Raw genomic sequence first — 23,283 nt, forward strand, 5'->3', positions numbered from 1 at the left:
GAGGATAATTTCTGGCATACAGTATTTAAACTCTCCCAAGGAGTGTACTGCAAGATGTATTCCCTCCTTCTCCAATAGTTGAACCCTTGTTTTTTGAGAAGACTAATTTGTCAGTGCACATTTTTCCCTCTGTTACATAAATTATACATTAAAGTGAACGCTTCCTATCTGAACACACAAACTGTGCATCCAGAAAGGTCGTTAACCCCACCAGGGGAAGGGCTGCTCCTGGCAGCAGAAGGTAACTCTGCTGTTCCTCTCTGAAGCACCTGCTGGGCTCTGGTGCTCTGTGCTAATGCCAGTGGCTTTCAGCACCGTGCAGGAGCATGGTGGTGGAAAGGAGGGAAGGCTCTGTAAGACACTTTGTTTTGACAGAAAACCCAACAAAGGGCACTGTGGCAGGGAATAGCCACTTCCTGCAGGATCTGCCTCAGTGCTATGCCTAATGCAGTCTGCCATGCCATTGTCATTTGGGATGCTGACCCTCAACAGGTATAAGACAACTGTAGAAGTATTTTGGCCATCGTGTACTTTTAAACATTTAAAAGAATGTGTGATAACAGGAGTGGATATTTTTTTTCCAAATGGCTGTTCACTGTCCCAAGGAAGCTAGGGGTCATACCAACCCAGATTTCATTTATTTCACATTACTTAGAGCAAGACTGGGAGGGATTGCAAAAGCCTCTTTTACAGAAGTTTTTATCAGGTTATAACTGTGCTTGTGAAGAACCAGTCGCTGGTGCAGATGAGGCACTGAAAATCCAGGGGTATGTCCAATAGCTTTGAAGAACCACTGTCAGTGTAACTGTCCTTGTTATGTAGGCCCAGGTTACCTTTTCATTTCTTGTTGATTTTAGAATGAAGCAACAAAGCTTGACTGAAGTAGACAAACAAATGTTGTCTTTTGTTGTATGGGGGTCTTTTTGTCACCTTAGCTTTGAACTTCTAGGAATGTGGAGTTGTATTCGAAGGGCAAAGTAAGTATAAAGCAAACAGCACTTTGTGAGATATACTTCAAAGTTATGTATTGGAAACAATATTTATTTTAATACATGTTTTACCTGTGATAAACACTATACAAAAGCCTCCTAAGAAACAGGCCCTGCTCATCCAGTAACACCAGCTTAAAAGAATCAGGGAAGAAACTGATGTGAAGCAGCTTTGTCTTCCTTTCTCTGACCTTCCTACTTAGTGTATGTTTGGTGTAAGGAGTCCTAACATGACTTGGAGTAGAATTCAAAGTATATCAACATGTGTACAATAAACATCATCGAATTGGTGTAATGCAAATTACATGTGTGTATTGGGAAGCTGGTGTTAGTATAACCTCAAAACCACCAGTAAGTATCAAAGACAGGAAATTCCCAAGGTCAGTATTTCAGATTTATTCCCTTTTCTTTACTGTACATCCATCTTATATAGCATACCACAGTTTTGAAAACAGACAAACAAAAGTAATACAATAATCTTAAAAAACAAACAAATGTAGTGCAGTGTGACAGTGTGAATGTTGGGGCAAAAATCTTCTGGAATTTCTGAGAGTATGAAACTATGGTAATGGGAGTTGTAAGAGTTTTAGTTTGGTTTGTGTTTTGGTGATTTGTTTTTGGTTTTTTGTTGGTGTTGTTGGTTGGTTTCTTGAAGCTAATTTTTCTATTTTAAACATGAAAGAAAGTGCTGGAAAATGGCTAATGGAGTATCTTAACTTTTGGCATGTTAGTGACTTGCTTTCCTGGAGGAATGGTTGGGAGGCAGCTCAGCAGTGTGGAACACCAGGCGAGCCAGTAAACCCAGTCTGAAATGGGTCACCCTGAACTGGAGGGGTTCATCATGTCACCTTTTTTGTAAGGAATCTGACTTGATTGAACTGGCCCTTAATGTGATTCTATTGCCAAAGGCATCCCCAAGAAACAGTTCCTAACATAGCATTAGGATAAAGGCTTTGGGTAGATGCAAATGCTGCAGTGCAAGAGAAGAAAAGGCTGACTTTAGGACCTGTGTTTTTGCAACATTGTTGGGGTTTGGGGAGTTGGAAGGATTGCTGCTATATGTTGTGGAGTGTGGGCATAACATTGGCAGAGGTGTGTGGATGTGTAAAAAATCACATCTAAAAGTCTGAGAGTAGGGTTAAAAAGTTTGTGTATATTTTCATAATGCTAATGAAGATAGAATTCGTTTTCTTCAGATAGGGTTTCATCATGTTCAAGGCTGAATGCCCCTGCAGAAGCCAAAGGAACAACTATTAAGTTCTAGGCATTTGTCTTTTAATCCACATGAGAAGCATATATCTTTCTGTTATATATCTGATATATGTTATGTTGTGATAGGTATCAATATTGATGCTCTTTATGAGTGCTATTGATTTATGCAAGTGCCTGATGTTTTAACTTGAAACTTGAGTGAAATATGCTATTTCATGCATTAAAAAAATGCAGCTTAACCTTTTTGGCAGGTAGTCTTGCCTTCTTGGAAGGTACTGAGCTTTGTGTGTGTTTGAAGAATGAAACTGGAACAGAATGAGGGCTTTATTTCAGCTTCATTACTTCACTCGCTCTTGGTGAATGTGATGGATTTTTGCAATATGTCAGAAACTTTCACTATTTTGCAAATTATTCACCTTATTTGCAGTAACAGTTCTGCAATTTTATATTCTCATAATACTGTGTTTGAACTTCCTGTGACTCTAGTGATGTTTGTAGGAGAGGCTGTGTACCAAAAACTGTTGGTAGATTGTCTGCTGAAATTATCCCAGATGTGTAGTGAACACAAAAGCAAATCAAGTATAATGATCCTCTCATACAAGTTTGCTGATATCAATTTCACCCTAAATATAAAGACAGATTTGCAAATATGAGACTGCTTTGACATTTCCTTATAAGCATTTTTTCTTAAATATGCTTTTCGCAGTGGCTTTGCCTCCAGAGAAGACAGATGGAGTTTGCAGTGGAGATGAAAAGAAAGCTGAAAAAGAAAGTGACACACGCACAAGTTCCAAGAAGCAGCTGAAATTTGAAGTAAGTCCTTTGTATTTTAAAGTTTCACTGTACTGACATAATTATGGTAGAAAAATAACCTGTGGACCAAATAGTGTCATCTGATGCATGTTTATTGCTCCCAATGTTTGTAGTGGGTACAGGAGGCAGCAGAACTGGCACAAATCAGTGCCTTGCTGTCAGTGCTCCATATGAAGTGATTAGTGACACTTATTTCCAGGTTTGGAGAGAATCAAATGATGATTATTTCTCTGCAGGATCTGAAATGCATAGTAAGAAGAAGCTTTCAGTTTAACCCTTTATTTATTAGGCCAGCTACCCATATTATTAAATCTTTAGATTGACTTTCATGGACTATTGCACTTGGTTAAATCTTCCTAATGTAAAAGATGCCTGTGAAAGCTTCTGCAGTGATTGATCTTCAGTGCCCAGGTCTCCAAAGAGAAATAACCCTGACCTGCTACATGGGAAATCCGTCTGATCACATGGCAGGAGGAGGATCATGAGTCCTGTGGGCCATTTCCTTGTAGACTTGCATCTGTATAACATCATATAACTGTCAGACATTGTGTGCAGTTGGCAGATTTTGTTTCTGTAGGAAGTGTTTTCATAAATACGAGTATGGAAACATGCAGTCACACAGCTAGTGGGTTGTCTGTCTTGGTGAGGAGGAAGATATTCTGGCACCAGTAAAAAACAGCACAAATATTCATCTCTACACTCCAGCCTTTCGGTTCTGTCAGCCTCTCAAAGTAATGAGCTTGTGTTTCTTCAGTTGATGTTTCAAAGACCATTCAGGCACCTTGCAGCATGGCTGGGGTGTTCTTTTCTTTCTCAGTCTGGTAAAATTTTATATTTTATTGTTTTAAAGCAGATTAGGGGGAGGTAGATTTCCCTTGGGTAGTTCAGGTGTTGCTTTTGTGCCTTCTGGGGAGGTGACTTCTCTTTTATCCTTTTTTTTTTTTTTTTTATCCCACAGCTATAGCTCTTTTTTCTAGGCCTATTTTATATTCTACCTCGAGTAGCAGACATTTGCAGACAGGAAAGGCGTGATAAATTGCAATTAACAGTGCCTTGACATTTGAACATTGGAGGACACCTGTCAGCATGGTTGGTGCCAGAGTAGCTGGAACTCCACTGTACCAGCAAAGTCTGTGCTTGTTCCCAAGTAGTTCTTGGCATGCCATAAAGGTTAGCACTTGGTTCTAGGCACCGTGACTAATGCACGGAAGGTTTCCATGGCTCTTAACTAAGCAGAGCACATCCTCACATAAAGATGTTATGTTAGGCAATGTGGAACAGGGAAGTATTAATATGTGGCAAGAAACCAAGTATTGATATTTTTTTCCCTTGTTCTGCAAATGAAAGTTTTCCAGCAATGTTAGCTGGGAGCTAAGAGACTGGTAAATGCTTCAAAGGTATAAAAGAATCCAAAACTCAAGTGCTGCGACAAGAGGTCTAAACCTGAGGTGAAAGTGATTTGGCTTTTAAAGGTGCCAGGAATGTTTATGTAATACGAAACTGTGTTTCCACAGTGGAGTGTGGGGCACTTGGCAGCTCTCAGCCGGGCTTGTTACAACTGAGAGGAGGCTGCCTTTGAACTCGGCAGGGGACGGGTACCCTAACTGCTGCAGGGAATCGGTTTCAAGTCGGAAGATCAACCAGGTGTTTTGAGGTCTATCATGCTAAAGCTATTTGGGGTTGCTTATTTTACTTGCATACAGTGACTTTCATTTGAATTGCTCTGTAACTTCTCTGTTTTGCCTTTTTGTGGCTCTGGATAATTCTGATTGCACAGGCCTTGAGAGACAGCAAATGATTTGCACCCAGGTGACTGGAGTCAGTCAAAGTGCATCCTTTGTTGTTGGTTTTGGTTTGGGGATTTTTTTTCCCCTTTAACAAATTGGTTTTTTTCAGGCTTTCCACAGATCAGAGTCTCACTAACAGAAGCATAGTTAAAACAAGGAGCAGGCACTACTCCCAGGTTGTTCTTGCCAGTTCCAAGGCAGCCTCTGTTTCGGGAGCTTCAGTGGCGTGATGTTGTACTGCACTGACTCTGACAGCCTTGGCCCGTCCAGTACCTGTGTTGAGGACAGGTCTCTCTGGTGGGGATCTGTGTCCACACTGCATTGATCCTTACTCCTGGTCCTGTGGTTTGCCACCTTGCTCTGTCAGTCTGCTTCTGTTGTCTTCCTCTGCCTGAGTTAAGCATAGTTTTCCTTCTCACGTTTTAGTGGGGAATCTTACCATGTTTCAAGAGCTTCAGGGAATAGTCTTCTTGTACCTTTTCCTGGTTTCTACAATGTAGTAGAAAGCAAGTTGTGAATTCCCTGGGAGTTAGGAGTGTTGTGTGATTATGATGGGACCTCTTTGTTGTGGTGGACAGAGGCCTCTCTGGGACATACCCTGAGAGCTTCCTCCCACAAGGGAGGGAGGAAGGAAGAAAGCAAGCAGCCTCCTACAGAGAGTCTCCTCTGCAAACAGGCCTTTTGCTTTAGGTAATCAGCTGCTCTTTGCATGTTTCTTAGGAATTGCAATGTGATGTGTCTGTAGAGGAAGATAACAGGCAAGAATGGACCTTCACACTGTATGACTTTGATAACAACGGAAGAGTCACACGTGAGGTAAGCAAAGTACAGCTGCCCCTTTATGTGCAGCGCTTGCTAACGAGAGAAGTGTTTTATAACAGGAACATTTTTTCTGCTATGAAGTAGAGGTGTCCTGCAAATTTAAACAGCAGTTTCCATGGACCCTTCCCTCCTAGAAACAATCCCACCAGTAGTTTGCTGTTTTCAGATCTGCTATACCATTTTTTAAGCTGGTTGTTGTTTAATACCTGAGATTAGCCTTTAAAAAATAGTACTAGCATTTGAGGAGGAAAAATATCTGAAACAACTGAACAGCTAAACACATTGTCAAAATAAACCCCCGCAAATGTATATTGTTCTGGCTTCTCTCCTGCTTTTCAGAGTTAAGCTAACCAAATACCAAGGTTGCTTGCTGACATTCTTTCCAACAGTACTAACTATACTCTTCTATTGTTTTTATGAATATTGGGCTGATCTCTGCCTTTTCCCTCCAAGTGCAAATAACACTGATGATGTTCTCTGGAGGACCATAAAGAATGGCTGTTAAAGCATACCTGTGTGTATTTTTTATTATCAGGATGTCTTCAAGCCAAATAAGTGGATGTATAGATTAGGATATAGTCCATTTTGAGAGCTATTTCTGCCCAAATTTAATAATATTTCTTCTAGAAGAATGTCTTTCACTTGAGATTTATGCCGTGTGCTGTCATTGATTTTTATGTGTGTTTACTGGCTCCCATGCCTTTAATAATCAACTGAACATCAAAGGCTTTTTTCTTTCTTAGATCTGATGCTACTGCCTGTAACAATTACTAAAAACTGTTTGAAAGCAATAGGGCAAATACTGAAAGTGTAGTGGCCTTAGACACCAAAAAGTCTGAAGCAAGTTTCTTTTGACATTGCCAGATATGGTGATTGTTCAGGGTTTTTAACATGTATTTGAACATCATTACAAGGCTATTTTTATTGTCTCTACTCTGATAGTGCTTTGAATAGACAAGTGAAATCTGTGCCCCTCATGCACAAGAACGAGCAGATGAAAAGTTGCAGGCTGAGTCCAGAGTTCCAAATAGGAAGATGAGATAGAGAGGGCAAGAAGTATGGGTGAGGTGAGGAAATAGTATTGTATTTGTTAATCTTTGTGGAACAGAGACTAGAAAAATGAAATAACTTTCTTGAAGTCTCACAAGAACCTAGTGGCATATTGAACCCAGGTCTTTCAAGACCCAAGGCGAAGTCTTCATTACAAGATTATTGTGACTCTCAAAAAATAGGGAAAAAAACACACAAAACCCAAACCCACACACATGAGTATCTTTTACATTCAGGCATGGAATTCCTCTTAATGTCAGTGGGGGTTCCATGTGCTGAACATAACGAGAATATGCTTTCAAGTATGTATACAATAATTACTTGTGATTATGTGGTGCACCAGAGCTTAATTTGACTGTACTTTGAGAATACGTTACAGCCAAATTTTATCTCTCCCTGTGACAAGAGCAGGCTACAGCTTAACTGAAACCAAATCTGTGCAGGGATTGAATATTATACTGCTCTGAGGTCTGGAGGTTGCTACATTCAGGCTTGAACCTGTGCCAAAAAAAATTCTTTCAACCAGGGGACCAAATAGGTTGATAATTTTCAGCTCTTCACATGTGACCAAAGATAGAAACAAGTAGTGTGCACCATTTCAAATCTTCCCCTTTATGTCACACACTTCTTTTGCACACTGTTCCAGGGCCATTTGTATAAGCCATCTTCTTGGTTGTCTTCTGTTGAATCCAGGTGCAATTTATGAGGGTTTTTTTTGAGTAAGAATGACCAACAATAGCAGCTCATAGATAATCCTGGCCACAAAAGAGGAATTTTAGTCTCTTATTGTGATATAGAATTTCTTGTTCTTTTGGCCCCTGGGAGATGGGCGGACATAGTGTGCCTGATACTGTCCTTTGCTAAGCAGCTCTGCTCCTGTTCCAGCAAATGACTTAAGAGGGGGAACATTAAACATTTGAGTAGTTTCAATTAAAATTAATAAGAGGCATGTTTTCAGTTAAAAGTATGTGAAGTACATTGCTGGAGCAGGGACAAAATGGGCAGTCTGAGGAAGAGGCAGATCTGTACCAGTACCCTTCAGTGAGCTGATGAAAATGCATTCAGAACCAGTCAGCTTTTCTTAACAAAGGTCCAGTGTTCTGGTGAGAAAAGCTTAATATGGACCTTTTCTCCTTCTTGGAAAATTTCCCTTTAATGTCTCCTGGATTTATATCTGGTTTTAACAGAGAGATTTTTTCAGTTAGTTTTTTTACCTATAGACCTGGAGGTGCTTTGCAAAAGGAAGTCAGTAGCATTATTCTTGCTTTTCACCACGTTGTAAAAGTGAGACAGTGGAAAAGAAGTGACTTGCCCACCCACATCCATTTCATTTGATTCCAAATCATTGTGTTTAAAACATTGTACCTCATGTCCAGAGAGTTTCCAAATGAATCCAGTGTTAAATTCAGTTTGTAAGACACACATAGGTGGAGAGCAATTTTACTGATAGAATGAATGGCTTTTTCATTCAAATGTATAAAAATTGTAAATAAGGTGTGTATTTAGTCGATACAACTTCCCTTGGGTTCTGCAGAATGACAGATCACTGCTAGAGCATTCAAATTCCATTTTAGTGAAATTTCTCCTGGATCTAACAATGGCTTCAGAACTTAATTCTGCTTTGATTCCCTCCTGGAGTCTGTATGACTTATTCTATAGTCCTTCTAATTAGAAATTCACATCTAGTCATGCTTCTTGAAGAGATAGACCCGTTATGAAAGCATAATTATTGGGATGGCAAATTATAAATTAACATTACTGTATGTTATTAAACTTCTGCTTTTTCTGTCATAAAGATGACCAGTTCTCAGTCCTTTTAGGTTTAGTAAGAGATAACTTTTCCTGCTGTAATATGTATATTACAAAACTTGGCTAATAACACTTCCCTTCATTCCATAAGCCATAAGAGGACAATTCATTATGTACTGCAGGCCTTTTTAGAACTGACAGCTGCGCTGTAATTATCTTCACATGAATATTTGTAATCGGACTTGAAACTTGGGTAATTGAACTAATGTGTTTTGATCTGTGAGGTTTTATATTGAGCTCTCTGAATGTAATTATGCTTCATAAACACTAGGCTTTTTTTTTTTTTTTGCAACCAGTTCTTCCTTGTAAAATTGAGTTTCTTTGTTGAGAGGCTGCACAGGAATAAGCACACAAGGAAGTTGCTTGTCAGGACAAAAAAAAAAAAAAAAATCTTCTAGAGCAGCTTTTGAGCAGATAGCAAGTGAAGTTCCTTTTGCGTTCCAAATAAGAATGATTCAAAAATGTATGTGATCAAACAGAGCTGATGTTGCAATAAAAACATCCTGCTGTATATAGAAATCAGACTACAAACAAAGTACAAATGAGACATTTGTATTTATCTTTTTCCAAGGGAAAAGTAATGAACTGATATTGATGTTTCTCTTCATGCATTTTTAATGCTAAAATTGTTCTTTGTATCTTACATTAAATATTGTATTTTTCCTCTTATGTTTCCTTTGTGACTTGTTCTTTCCCTTTTTAGATTCTTTTATTCCTATACTCTGATGTTTGAGGTTATACCTGCATTCAGAGCTCAGCACCAAGTCATTGACTTGGGGAAGGATATTGGCTTTTTTGGGGCAACCATTTATCAGCTGACCCTTATCTTGAAATTTGTTGGTTTTCATGGTGTTTGTGCTAACTCAGGATAAAAAAAGAACAATGAAACCAATGGATAGAGGAGCAGTGCCTGTTTGTATCTGTGGCCATCATTTCAGTCATTAGAAATGATGGCTTCATGTCAGATAGAAATATTAAGAAAAAATATAACTTTCTCTCTTGGTTTTAAGGGGAATCAAAGAATTCTCTCTCAGGCAAGCTACAAAGTCTCAAACTGAACCTTTCTGTTTTATTAAACTCTTTGTTTTTGGGGGTGTTCTCTGGGGTTTTTTATTTGTTTGGTATTTAGTTTTTTTTCTGAGGGGAGGCTGGGTTTTTTGGGGTTTAGGGTTTTTTTGGGGGGTTGTTTGTTGGTTGGGTTTTATTTGGGTACAAATAAGTAATTCTGTTAAATTAATTCTAATGGAAAAAATCTATTAGTGTCTTCTACTAAGATCTCTAATTTGCTAACTAGTCTTGTGATGATAATATATGCTAATATGGGAAAAATAAGGTCATATCTCTACTACTATTATTCCTTAAAAACAGAAAATAATACTTGGAATAGGGACTTTCTCAGTCTCACATACATTTGGTAAGGAATGAGGAATACTTCAGTGCCATTGCTCTTTTTTCAGACCCATTGGTTTCTCTGAATGTTATAAATGTCTCTGTTTGGATACTACTCAAGGGGCATTTGTTTTCCTCTCTGTGGAAAAATATCCTAGTTTCAGTTTTTGTACTTGATTAACCTAGAGATCCCAGCAGAAATTCTGCATACCAGAAGCCCCTCAGAAGTTAGAGTCATGCAGAATACTTCCCCTCTAAATATAATCCATTTGGTGTGAAGGAAAGAAATATTTTTGTTCATTCTTGTTTCTTTTTACCCATTTAATATAGTAGTCTAAAAATCCACTTTTTGTGGGGGAAGGGCCAAGCAGTCTAAAGCAAAACAGTTACAAAATCCCATGATTTGTACAACACATAATTCATTGTGCATAAAAGTTTGATTCTTTGGTAGGTGGGCTCTGAGTCATGCTGGTTTATCTATGAGACAAGAGGAACAACTAACTAGGTTTTATTCTTGATCTTTGATGCTAAATTTCTTGAGGATGGTGAAATGCGCAAGCTGGTGTGTAGAGGGTAAAGCTGTCTCAATGGATTTAGGCAGTTCTTAAACAAATTTAAATACAGATAATGTTCTGTGGGACAGCTTTCAAGGGAAACAAGTCTGCTGGCAGGCTACTGGAAGATGAAAATACTTTGGGGGTAAATATACATGTAACTATAAAATACAGTGTGTAACATATATATTAATCGTCTATTGCTAGCGATTTGACAAGAAACCATTATCATATTAGCTGCCAAAACAGGGCTGTGAGAAAGGAATTATAGTCACAGTTCAAATTTTATTGACAAAGACCATTCTCAGTAGATCAGTGCCTCGGAAATTCATGTGTTATAACTGTGAAGTAATAATTGTCAAGCAACAGGAGCCTAAAGCTCAAGTGGTACATGACACAGAATAACCCAAGCAGCCTTGTTTGACCAAATCAGAACTGTCAATTTGCTGAAATTCCCAACCCCAAATTAGGACCACAAGTAAAGGAATCCTGTAATTAAAATGCTGTTGTCAGTATTTAGAAGATCAGCATAAGCACTGCGTGGTTGCTCATGGCTGTCCCTAACCTCGATCTTGGGACGCATCCAGTGTGACCACCACGTTCCTGCAGTGCCAGAATGCAGAGCACGTCAGAGCTGCACGTTAAACACATAACAAAATGCAAAGGCAGCAGTGTGTAAGTCCACACAGGTGCTGAGTCCTGTGTGCAGTCTTTTCACAGCCTGGACATTAATTTGGGTTAAGTTGGGCTCGTTTGGCTGAGACATGCAACTTGTCTTGATGTGATGCGCGTGTGCACATATTTGTGATTTGCCAAGTATGTGTCACACAAATGCCATGTTTTGCCTTCCCTGACAGCCTTTGGGAGTACTTTTTAAACTGCTGAGTCAACCAGCTTGTTGAGAAAGACCCTCACAGAACACAAGGGGCAGATTGTCAGCCAGTAAGCAAGTTAGACCTCAGCCCTGAAAAAAATCATGGAAAAGGACAGTGGGGGATTTTTTGTCTTTGGTTATTAAAGCTGAAATAGACTAGATGTACAAACATCTGGCTTTACAAATATCTGGCATAGCTGAAAAATGGAAGAAGGGAAGATTATTATGAATGAAAGAGTTGATTATAACCTCTTGATAGCAGCCTTGTGTGGAAAGATGACATGTTGGCTAACCAACACTTGTCCAGGAATGCATGGGAAAAGCCCCATTCACCCACGTGCTGAGTGTATGGAGCCCAGTTAAGAGTAAATACTGTGCTTAAGTATTTTGCTGAAGGAGAAGGTTTATCAAAGTGTGGGATTATGGTACAATGCTCCTGGAACATGACTTATGGAGGGTGTATAACACAGCAGATATAGCTTGTTTGTCTGTTTACGTGCTTGCCTGGGTTTTTCCTCTTAGATAAAATAAAAATTCAGCCCTTCAAGCTGGCTGTTGGATTTGGCTCTGTCTGGCCACATTTAGAGGTCTGTCTAGGTTTCAAATTAGGGTGGAATGGAGATGTGTTGAAGAGCTGGGAGGTGTCCTCCAGATTGACACAGAGCATTCTGTCCCGCTCTCAAGCATTAGACAGTGATTATCAAGAGCGTCGAAAGCAGCTACTGATAACAGCCCATATAAACTCTTGCAGCTGTGAGAGAAAAAAAACATATTCTGCTCTCTTTTTATGACTATATTGTCTTGAACTTACAGGTCTGGAGAAATTCTCCAGAGTGCAGAAAAGTTAGAGAGGTTACATGTTAAGACAAAGCCTGGACCCCTTAGGATTTAGTTATTCATTCTTCCTATTGAGCTGGAAAATCATCTACTGTAATATCATTGGTCCTGGCCATAAGGTGAATATTTCCCTAAATTCTATGTAAGTAGAAATTATTATTTCTGTGTCATCTTAAAAGCTGGTTCCATAATGAGGACTGTGTGGTATATTGACTTCTGAAGTGGTGGGGGGCTCCATTAGGGCATACTAAACTTTGAGCTACCCATGTTACAGGTGTGACTCCTGAGCAAAGGAAAAGTTATAGAGGTTTTGAGTTTTTATAGACCTGACTCTTAATCCTCAGATCCAGTTACACTTAACAAAAGATGATTTAGGCATTTCCTTTGTGCTTGCAGGCATCTGGAAAGAGCTTAGGTAGGAGGATAGATCAAGGAAAAGGAAGACCAGCATGGGGAAGTTCTCAGATATGCATTCAATGGGCTCTTTATAGCCTGCAATGATCAGAATGCTTTGGCCTTAGGTTGGTGCCCAAGACCAGTTTGGGTAAAATCCCTTTGAGGAAAAGCAGTGAGCCAAGAGATCCCCTTTTCATCCTGGCAATTTAAGGTAGTACCCTGTTTGAGCCTGGCTGGATTAAATCAATTTGGGAGACCTTTGAGCATCACCAGCTACTAAACAGTGTTTCTCCTGTTTAAAACCATTGGCTTGTTAAAATTGGCTGGTGTTCTTTCCAATATTGCCAGGTGTGTAAGCCCCTGTTCACATCCATTGCCTTCAAAGAGATCTGTGAAGAAGGTTCTGTAATAGGCCTGACTGGATAATATTTGCTGTTCAAAATGTGTGTTTAAAACTGGTTGAATTTTGCAAAATAAGCTAAACCCCAAAACACAGTTGGTAGGGTGACATTCAGACAGACATAATTTCTTTCCAAACCTGAGATTTACAGTTCTGCCACTTTTCTTACTGATTTTCCTCTAGATAATCAACCATTTAACTGTGCCAAGGTGGAAAAAAAAAAAAGAAAAAAACAAAATCAAACCAATAGGAAGACTGTAATGTCCAAGATTTTCTTCAATTGGTGTATTTGTTTTGGCCATGTGAACTCAATTTTTAGTGGAGTATGAATGATTATCCCTGGGTTCTGTGTAAATCAAAGGAAAGAGAAGGCAGAACACTGTTTTGCTGATTCAGAGATTGGGAAACCTGCAGATCTTGTGCTGTTGTTACTGTTTTGATCTGCTTTGTCCCAGTTCATAAACCCATTTGATGAAGACTTCTGAGGATACTTCAACATTTAGTAGTGCCAAATCCAAAATAATTGTAAGCATTGGAGCTGTGGGTTTCATGCCATTTTCACAGTGCTGTGTTCTTTTGTGTTTCAATCCAACTCCAGGACATTACCAGCTTGCTTCATACCATCTATGAGGTAGTTGATGCATCAGTAAACCATTCTCCTAGTTCCAGCAAAACTCTGAGAGTGAAACTTACTGTGGCACCAGATAGCAGCCAGAAGAAAAAGAGTATCTTGTTAAATCATGCTGGTAAGGATGTGCAATCCGACATTGGGAAAAATGCAAAAACTTCCAGAGTCCCTTGAAAATCTATCTCTATACTTTGTTAATACAGATACATATGTACTTAAAGGCAAATAATTATGTGGGTTTTTAAACCTCACAAGCCTGCTTTATGATCTTGACTGTAAAATTACCTGTCCTTCTTTCAGTGTCTCATTAGCAAACAAGGGTTCCCCCTTCTGATGGATTGCTTCTTTTGGGAGAAGCAGTAACCCATATGTAGTGTAATTGTCTTTGTGCACTGCAAGGCAGATCTAAGGCCTTCTTGACTTGCACCACTTTATCTCTGCTCATATTTCAGCACTTGGTTTGTGTGGAAGGAGGTGTAGGGGTATAAAATGTTTCTTGCCGGTGCACAGCTACCAGTGCTGCTGGGTAGAAATAAACAATTAAGCATAAGTAAACTCAAATAATCTGTGCATAAAAATTGTACATTTTCTGTGCTGGCAGAGTCTGCCATGATAAAAATGCTTGTACCGTGATGGCTCACCCAAGTTATCTCCACTGTAATAATAATTGTATCAGCATAATTATTTCAGTAGGTAGAGTAGTACTAAATTGAAACAATTAAAAGTATTTAAAATAGTACTTCAGTAAAAAATGTAGGCATCAGATCTAAAAGGAGAGCCTGGTCACCTCAATTTTAATAAAACAATCACTCCCTCAAGAGCAGACACAAGCAAATTCTCCCTGCTGGGGAGCTGTGTGGTGCATTAGGACAGCACTGGATTGCCAGCACTGAGCCTGTCAGTGTGAATGTGGCTCCACATGGAGTGCAGGGTCAACCTCCCCCCGCCTGAGATCCTGCAGTCCAGCTTACCTCTGAATAAAATCTGTCCTTTGGGCAGATTTTTTGCTCTGGGCAAAAGCAGGACTGAGAAGGTGACATGAAATGATAGATCACATCCTCATCTACTGACACAAACAGATGTGCTTGCAGTGCAGAATGTTGGTTGTGCTGATCAGCAAGGACAGCAATGTGACAATAATGTACTTTATCCTGGCAGATTTGCAGAGTGCCAGGCACAGAGCTGAAAACAAAGCTAATGAAGAAGCAAGAAGCTCTGAGAAGAAGCAGAGGGCTTCCCTCAGGTAAGGGGAATGAATCCTGGCCCCTGACAGGCATTGCATACCTCTGAGGAAACCTCAGCCATTGAGTCCTTGCTTGCTTGTTTTTGGTTGCTTTTTTTAAATTATTTTAAAATAGAGGAATTACAGGAGTTTTCATTGTGGACTTAAGAGCAGATTCCATAGCTGGATACTTATATTAAAACAAAACAAAAAAAGAAAATAAAATCCTGGAATTTTCTTTTTCTATGGGCTCTTTGGAGGATGTGAATTGTCTTTTTAGATGCCATCTGCAAATAAGTGAGGTTAATAGCACAACCTTTTGGCTAAAAGTGTCCTAAAACCCTTTCCACTCCTTAGCAGCCATCTCCTGCCTTTCTCTGTCCTTCCAGCCCATCTTTTTCACTCATCAACTCAAATAGTGCCAAGCTTTGCATGGACTAACTTGGTTACTAACTCATAGCCTGAGCAGAGTGCTAACAGGTCATCTTGGTGTATCTTTGATATATTTTAGGATTTTATGTTTCATAACAAACTGCTCATAAGGCAGAGGGAAGTGTGTGCTGAAATGTTGCAGTAATGACATTGACTCATTAGTTATGTTTGTTTCTTCAGCTGCAAATTTAAAAAAGAAAAAAAACCCAAACTTTTGGCATTCCTTAGATTTGGGGATATTTGTCTGGATACATAGCAAATTTATCAGGAGAAGGAACATTCAGTCTTATTGAAACTGACAAGAGAACAGTACCTCCCTTTTTTGGATGGAGAAAAAATGCTAGTGAATTATCCCAGTCAGCAAATCCCAGTACAATCAAATTTCAGATTAAAAGAAGAATAAAACTACTATTAATCTTGTGTCAGCAACTCTGTACAGAATCTTCTATGAACTGAAGAATACTCTGTGGTTTTACTTGCTGGCCTAGATGTGGTGTGCAGATTCCCTCTGCCCATTAGCAAAGTTTTGCCCTGTGTGAATTCAGTAGATTGGTTTTGTTTGATAATCTAGTGCAAAAATCCCCTTTCAGTTTGAAGTCCCCTTCTCATCCACTTTAAAGTCCTGGCTTTGCAAATGTAGTGTTTTTATGAACAGTAGGCACTTCCAATTAAATCCACAGTCATGGAAGCATCAAATGTTGGGACAAAATGTTTGTCCTTCTCATTCCTTTGGTGAGAGGCTTCCTCACAGAGCAGCTCTGTGTCTTGAGCTGAGTAGATCAGCATCAGACAATGGTCAGCAGCTGCCAGGTTTTGTTACATCCCACGAAATGTAGACAGAATGAAGAGTGTGCTGTTCACACTGTGTGTGTTTCAGGGATGTTTGTTCACTCTGACCAAGCTGACAACCCTGAGGAAAGCTGCTGAGGCTCAGATCAGAACCTCACAATACCAATGCAGTTGCTTCCCCTTTGAAAGCAGCAATGACAACTTGTGGGAAGTGCATGCATTTCACATGTTCATTCACTTAAGAGTTCTAGGCAAGATGTGATTAATATTCAAGATAAATGGATAGAAATGTTTTTATCCTGAAGGTTGGGAGATAGATGGGTTGGATTTTTCACTTGCCTGGAAGCTACAGGCAGGAGTTTTCACCTGTAGGGCTAATATGAGTATCAAGATAAGTAGCTAGATTCATGGCTAGATAGCCTGATTCTCCCTGGCTGACTTAAACTCTTGTCTTCTCAGTGAGTGAGGCTCTCAGGGGATGTCCCTGTGTTTTCTGCCCTGTGCTCTATTCCCCTTTCCTGCTGTGTTGTTGTGTGCTTCGTGCCATCAGGATGACACATCAGCGTGGGAATTTTAGAAAGGACTTCCATACACTCCACAAACACTCCAGCAGATGCCATTTTTTATTAAAACCAGAACCATACCAAGCCCAGGCCCAATAACAATGCTATTTTTACACAGTCCTCGATGCATGGTTGATGCCTGCCCAAGTCCTCCCATGTGTTTGCAGGACAGCACTGTGGGCCTGGATGCCAGACACTGCAGTTCTCAGAAGTACTTGAAGTTCCCTTTGACAGTGGAGCACATCTCTCATCAGTGTATAATTGCTTCACTGTGTATATTTGCATTAATATTGTGAATGTCATCTTGCATCCAAGAAAGTTATTAAAATGTAGGGCTGTGGCAGTACTGGCATAATTTTTTTTTCTCTGTCTTGATGAGAGATTTAATTTATAACAGTAACAAAATAACAGGTTCCCTGCAAGCTTCATTTCCAAGAGACAGTGCTGTATACAGTGTTGCTTAATTGTGTTGGATCAAACTCAGTGGTGTTTTTTCTGGGTTAACTGTGAATTGTCTTCAGCACATGTGTTCAAGTCCCAATGGTTTCTGTAGGTGATTCATGCCTGGCAACTGCAGTTAGGCAAGTTCTAGCCCCAGAGATCTTTTATGTTGACATGCTAAAGTGTAACAACCTGTAAAGTTGTGTCTGATGCAGTAAAGAGTAGCCCATGTCACTTCTGGAGTTCAAAGCTGACTCAGAATCTTTAAACCTTACCTGCTTTCCAGGCATTCTCTCCTATGTTCAGGACACTCTATCAAAGTAGAGCAAAAATGATCTTCCAGTTAGGTCAGGTCTTGTGACTTTGATAAAACACACTGCAGACCTGTGTCTGACAGAGACACGAGGGGCCTCAGTTCTGTAATGTCCCTGAACAGTACGAGCTAGACCAGGAAAGCCATTTGTGCCAAGGCTCAGGGGATCAGCAGCCTCTGGAAACTTAGAAATGTGTTAATAGACTAAAAGCAGAGTACTGGGCACCATACAGAGCTCATACTTAGCAGCTGGTGTAGGATACTAGGCCAAATTCTGGTGTTAGGCTGACGTCAGTGCACTTGCACAGAGAAATAGCAAAGCCAATCTCGTGGTCTTGGAGACTGAATTGTCTGAATGACAAGCAGCATCTTAATCAAGGGGTTTCTGCTGATACTGTTTGTTATATTGAAAATATTGTTCATATTTGCAGACTTCCCATTTAAATTGCTGAATAAAATCGTTTGGCATTGTGGGCTACAATACTGTAAACTTCTGCCTGATTTTTTTCTACCTCATAAATGAATGGTATTTCAGATATTCATTCTCAGGAAATAGTTCTGCTATAAATAAAATTGCAAAGCTGAGCAGGAAAAGGAGTTGGGATTCTAAAGCCAGCGTCTGATCTGACCTTATTAATTATATTTTGGAAAGCAGCAGTTACCTCTGTGTGTCCTACCAACACCTTCTCTTCCCAGGCTCTCTCTAGTTACTGCACCTGTGCTGCTGCCTGTCTTTCTGAAGCAAGAGCACATGGACATTGATCTGGATTACCCCAGCACTTCCTCACAGCAGTGGGAATGGTCATGAATCAAACAGCAGATTTTCTTTAGCATGTCCAAATTGGAGAATCAGTTGAATGATTTGGCCCTAAGACAGAAAGTAATAAATGCTAGGAGTGGTTTTATTTGCTTTTGCACGTGTGATGCAATTTGAAAGCCTCCTTTGCTTTGCAACATCAGGGTTGATTTATATGAGGGAAAAGAACAGTCAGTTTAGACCTATCATCATAGCAAGTCTGGTCATCCACAGTTTCAAGCGTTTGTTGTTTCTTTGTGAGCAGTTCCTGTCACTTCAAAGGGTCCATTAGTTGTTGGTTGGCAGATGGTGATAAGAACTTTAAAGAAGTTCTGCTGAATTGTAATTTTGCTTCCTGCTGACAGATACCACCAGAGTGAGAGCAATCCAGAGCAAAGTGGGTGCTATCGTCATTGTGTTGATGAGAACATTGAAAGGAGAAACCACTATTTGGATCTTGCAGGAATAGAAAACTACACATCAAAGTTTGGGCCAGGTAATTTATGTTGTAACCTCATAATCTTTTATTTCTTCAGTTGCATGTTCCATGTCAGGGACAGTGAATTGTGAAGCTGTGTGATTTGTCTGTAGTGACTCAGGAATAGGACTGTGAATACTGCAAGATAATTACTGGTGAAGGTGGTATCATAACAGAGTGGCTAATGTGCTGCAAGGCTGCTTTGATGTACTTGTTTGTGTAGCTAAATTTGGAGCTGAGCTTAGGAGAACAATCTTTACACCTAAATTATTAAGTTTAGTCTACGGGTGAGGTAAGGATTGACTTTTGGATGTTGGAGCTGGTTCCCAAGATGAGACCAGCACATATTTTATAGTCACTACTGACCCAAAAATAGGAGAATGTGTGTTTGTACCTGGAATTTTGGCTCTAGTCCCCACATCAAAGAGATTTGGATTTCCTTCATTTCCCTGCCCTCTGCCAGGGTTTTACTATTCCCCTCACAGTTAATTTGATCACCAAGAGTTGGTAACATATTTATACACACACACACACACACATATGTTCAGTCTTCTCTAGATAGGTATTCATATTTGTGTATTATTTACTGGCCAGAATTATTAAATGTAATTAAACTAGACAGCTATAATTGCATTCACTTCCTTAGGAAAAATGTGTTCTGCCGATAATGCTATCCCTGCCAACTGCTTGCTACTAATTAAAACTTTGAAATACTAGATGACTAACTCAGCTTGTTATTTCCTAGGATCTCCTCCAGCAGCTCAAAAACATGACCCACCAGGCAGAATTGTGAATCAAACTAGATCCCGTTCTCATGAGCCTGAGACCTTCCATGCTCACCATAGGAAATCTCAAGTGGTGGATCCAAACCACATCAATCTGGCTGAAAGTTCATATGCCAAGATTGCAGAAATCCAGCAGAGGCTCTGGAACCAGGACTCCAACAAGCACTTTGTGAGGTCTCCTAAAGCCCAGGGCAAAAATGTCGCCCCTGTGCATCCTGGAAGGGCAGTTAGAAATAAACCTTTCCAAGGGGTGCCCTTGCCCATGGCTTCCCCAAGTGCACGGGTGGGCCAGAACCTCCCGTACCTTCCCTTGCAATCCCAACAGATCCACAAGAAGCATAAGCAGAGGGCAAAGGAGAATCACCAAATGTGCAAAACCTTCCAGTCTTCGGGGACAGCTGTGGAAAAGGAACATGTGAGAGACCTGCCCACAGTCATTTTATATGAAGGCCAAGTGGGACAAATGATACAAAGACATGAGCACCACCACCATCATGAGCACCACCACCACTACCACCACTTCTACCAGACATAGAAGAGATCCCACCAACATCCTCCAAGAATCATCCCAAATGAAGGAAATGCATTCTTGTGATACCAGAACTAAGGTGTTACTATGATTAATATTAAAATTACTCCATTAATATTCAGCTAGCATATATTTTAGAGGTTATATGGAACTCTTGAAACTCACCCTATTTATATGTTGTGGAACAGCATAGCTTACTCAAACACCTTGTGGATTTTTTTTTTTTTAATGGCTTGTAAAACAGCAAACAGCCATAGCTTTTTGAGCTGTGATTTAATACAGGTCGTCAACGCACTTCTGTACAAGTACTACTTCCACTGTACTCGGAAAGATACTTCAAACACTCTTGCAGACATCTAGCTTTCCACTCTGCTGTACGTCGGCTGATCGCACACAAGCCTTTCATCAGGGGAGCAATGTTCGAAGGGTTGGACTCCAGAGATACTCAGATAATGGAAAATACAAACAGCTGCTACCTCTAGTATTATTCAGATTTTATTTTCTTTTTATTGATTGTAATGTGCTACAGGGGGGAATTTTAATATACTGTGTTCGTGTAGCCTGTTTGTGTTCACATGCTTTCAAATCATCTTAATTACAAGGAAATATTAGCTAAACTTGTCAACAGGGCTACATTTGTATGACTTACACTTTATTTTCTTGGAGATTCTTCATTGACACAAGTACAGTCTGTTATATACTGGGTAATATTTAAATATACTTCTTTTATTTTTGGTTTTTCTCTTGCTTATTCTCCACTCTGTTTGGGGTAGTATTTGAAAAGAGAAGGATGTGAAATGGGGTTTTCCAAAGCAGCACTAGACTTTAGTGCTTGGGCCATAAATTTCATTCATGGAGGTTTGAGAAGGAGAGGGCTTGATTGGGGGGCGGGGGGTTGTTTTGTTTAAATCCACAGTTCTTTGTTTTGAGAAAGAATTGAGGAAAATATACTTTCTCACTTTAAATGTTGGCAAATATATATAAAATATAAAATATAAATATATATATATAAATATGCACACTCTCAGGTACATTTTGTTGTGTTTTAGAAATCTGTGGTTTGAATATTTACATTATATTTGTTTTTTCCACAACAGTGACTTTTAGAAACATATGCCATGGCATTTTCTTGGTGCCTCCAGTCTGAATTTCCCAAGCACCTATCAATTTGTGCTTCTCCCATTTTAGAGATGTGTATAAAAAATATCATTCACAATCTTCCTGGATTCTTCTTTTTTTTCCATATCAAAGGGCTTCCATTCCATGAAGGAGAATCAGCCCACACTCACAAGACCTTAATGGTTGCTGAGAAATTTGAAGGACAAAAGAAATTTGGAAAAGTGGAAAAAAAAAAAAAAAGGAAAGGATCAGTGCATTGATGTTTTGCTTTCTGGGGAGCCTAGATTTAAAATAAGTTCAGTTGGGTTTTGTACATATCACCATTTTGCAGGTAGAAAGTGACTGGAAAACACCTACATTTCTTTTGGAACATTAAAGCAGAGAACTCCTACATAAAGACATAATTGTTCTATAAATGTATTTGCTTTTGGTTTTAATTATTTTTAATGTTGTGGTATTTTGTCAATAGTATATATTGTAAAATGTAACTATCTGACGTTGTTATAAGCCCTTTATGATTGGGGTATTTTTTGTTTTCTGACTACAGTTTTGTTCAGTCCAAAATGGGGTCTTACCTTACTGCTGATCAGGTTTAGGGGGATGTTGTCCATTCAAAGAACACAGAGACATCACCTTGTAAAGAACAGTGGGAAGCCTTGCCTTCTCGTGGATTGGAATGGAATCACTGCTTCATGGTAATTAGCTCCGTCTCCTGTCTCCCTGGATCAGCAGATGTTTAGACTTATTGTCCCCTTTAAAAAATCTGGTTTATTTTATTTTACTTTTTTTAGCTGTCAACAGCGTGTTCTGTAAAATCTAACAAAATGTTTTTAAGATGTGTTTGATCTGTGTGACAACTATACTGTTCTGTTTATTTTAAAATTCCTAAAGTCCAAAAATATTTATATGCAGAATTTTCTGTGTTGAAAATATGAAAAGGCCACGAATTTGGTTAGTTACCACTGAGTTGTTCTAGTCTAAGCCTTTTTTGCTGCTTGTTTATCATTCTTTTTCAATGTATATATAATTATGGACTGCAAAAAGAAAAAAAAAAGGCATTTATATGTCTAGTAGAAGGAATAAGCTTATTTATATTATAGTGTTAAAAAAGTCTGATGTATTCAAGTGACTTACATTATACCGCATGCAAACACACAGTGTACATTCCATCTAAGAAGGGATGCCATGCTATTTGTTTTGAAGAAGTAATTAAAGCTGTTCTCTTTTCAGTAGAGCATATGCCACAAAGACTGAGAGGTGGAAATTGTTCTTCGTCAATTTTTTTAAATGCAGATTGTTACTGAAAACCAGAAAACATTGTGGCAAACTTGAGTGCTTTCAGAATTGTGGGGTTTTCTACGAAAGGGCAGCAAAGGGGTAAAACTGCTCCTTCACCCAAAGGTATTTTGCTGGAAAAGAAAACAGCACCCCTACCAAAATCCCATCTGACTGAGAAGTGTGCAGTGCAGGCTGTGCCAAGTGGACTCTGACGTGGAACACGACTGACCATTTGTTACTGCCTGGCATTGGTTTGTTTTGGTTTATTATATTTGGACATTCAAAAGACAAATTCTGCCTTGCTCAGAGTCTGTGAAACACAAATGCATTTTAATAACATGGCATCCCCTTATGAAAACTTTACACCAGCCATGTATGAATATACAGTATCTAAATACTGTGTTGCAATTGTGTTATGTGCATTATAAGTGTGAATAACATGTAGCACAGTTTCTTTTCACAGAACCTTAAATTTCCGTATCTTTTAAATATGTTTGCTTTTCAGTATTTTGTATAGTAAATATAGATGGTTTTGACTAAATGCTTTATTTATTTAACAGCAAAAACTGTGCCAAGAGAACCCCCTGTTAATTAAAGTTTTACTAGTTCAGAAAGTATATTTCTTTCTTCTTGTTGTGGATTTCAGGGGCCTATTGCAATTGCTGTCAGTGCTTGCAGATCCCACCGATGAAAGAGCTTGCATTAACATTTTTGGGAACAGGATCAGGAAATTACGTATGGGCTGGGTATGCTTTGGTCTAATATTTAAAATATCAAGTTTCAAAGTTAAATTTCTTCTCCCCTGCTGTTGGACCTGTGTTGAGTAACTGATACTTCATCTTGCTATTAATTCTGAAAACGTTTCCTTAAAAAAAATAAAAATATTGGTTTAAGTTGTTCAAAACCATAGCTGAATCAAAATTCGAAAGAGTTTAGTTTCTGGTTGAACAAAACATTTACTTCCAAAGAAAAACATAC

The 23,283-nt window shown here is 39.2% G+C and overlaps 1 protein-coding gene across 3 annotated transcripts in view; it reads left to right on the forward strand.

Moving 5' to 3' along the window:
* The window catches only part of NKD1 (NKD inhibitor of WNT signaling pathway 1), a 114,594-nt gene extending 91,672 nt beyond the window's left edge, over positions 1-22,922 (forward strand). For all 3 annotated transcript variants that reach the window (XM_068202677.1, XM_068202678.1, XM_068202679.1), the window contains 6 exons: positions 2,908-3,014; positions 5,522-5,617; positions 13,531-13,678; positions 14,719-14,803; positions 18,482-18,612; positions 19,340-22,922. In XM_068202677.1, coding sequence (XP_068058778.1) covers positions 2,908-3,014; positions 5,522-5,617; positions 13,531-13,678; positions 14,719-14,803; positions 18,482-18,612; positions 19,340-19,914 — 1,142 coding nt within the window. In that variant the 3' untranslated portion in view covers positions 19,915-22,922. The remainder of the gene's footprint in view (positions 1-2,907; positions 3,015-5,521; positions 5,618-13,530; positions 13,679-14,718; positions 14,804-18,481; positions 18,613-19,339) is intronic.
* The last annotated feature ends 361 nt before the right edge of the window (positions 22,923-23,283 follow it).

This window comes from Anomalospiza imberbis, chromosome 12, assembly GCF_031753505.1.
Source record: "Anomalospiza imberbis isolate Cuckoo-Finch-1a 21T00152 chromosome 12, ASM3175350v1, whole genome shotgun sequence".
In the NCBI taxonomy this organism is placed as follows: Eukaryota; Metazoa; Chordata; class Aves; order Passeriformes; family Viduidae; genus Anomalospiza; species Anomalospiza imberbis.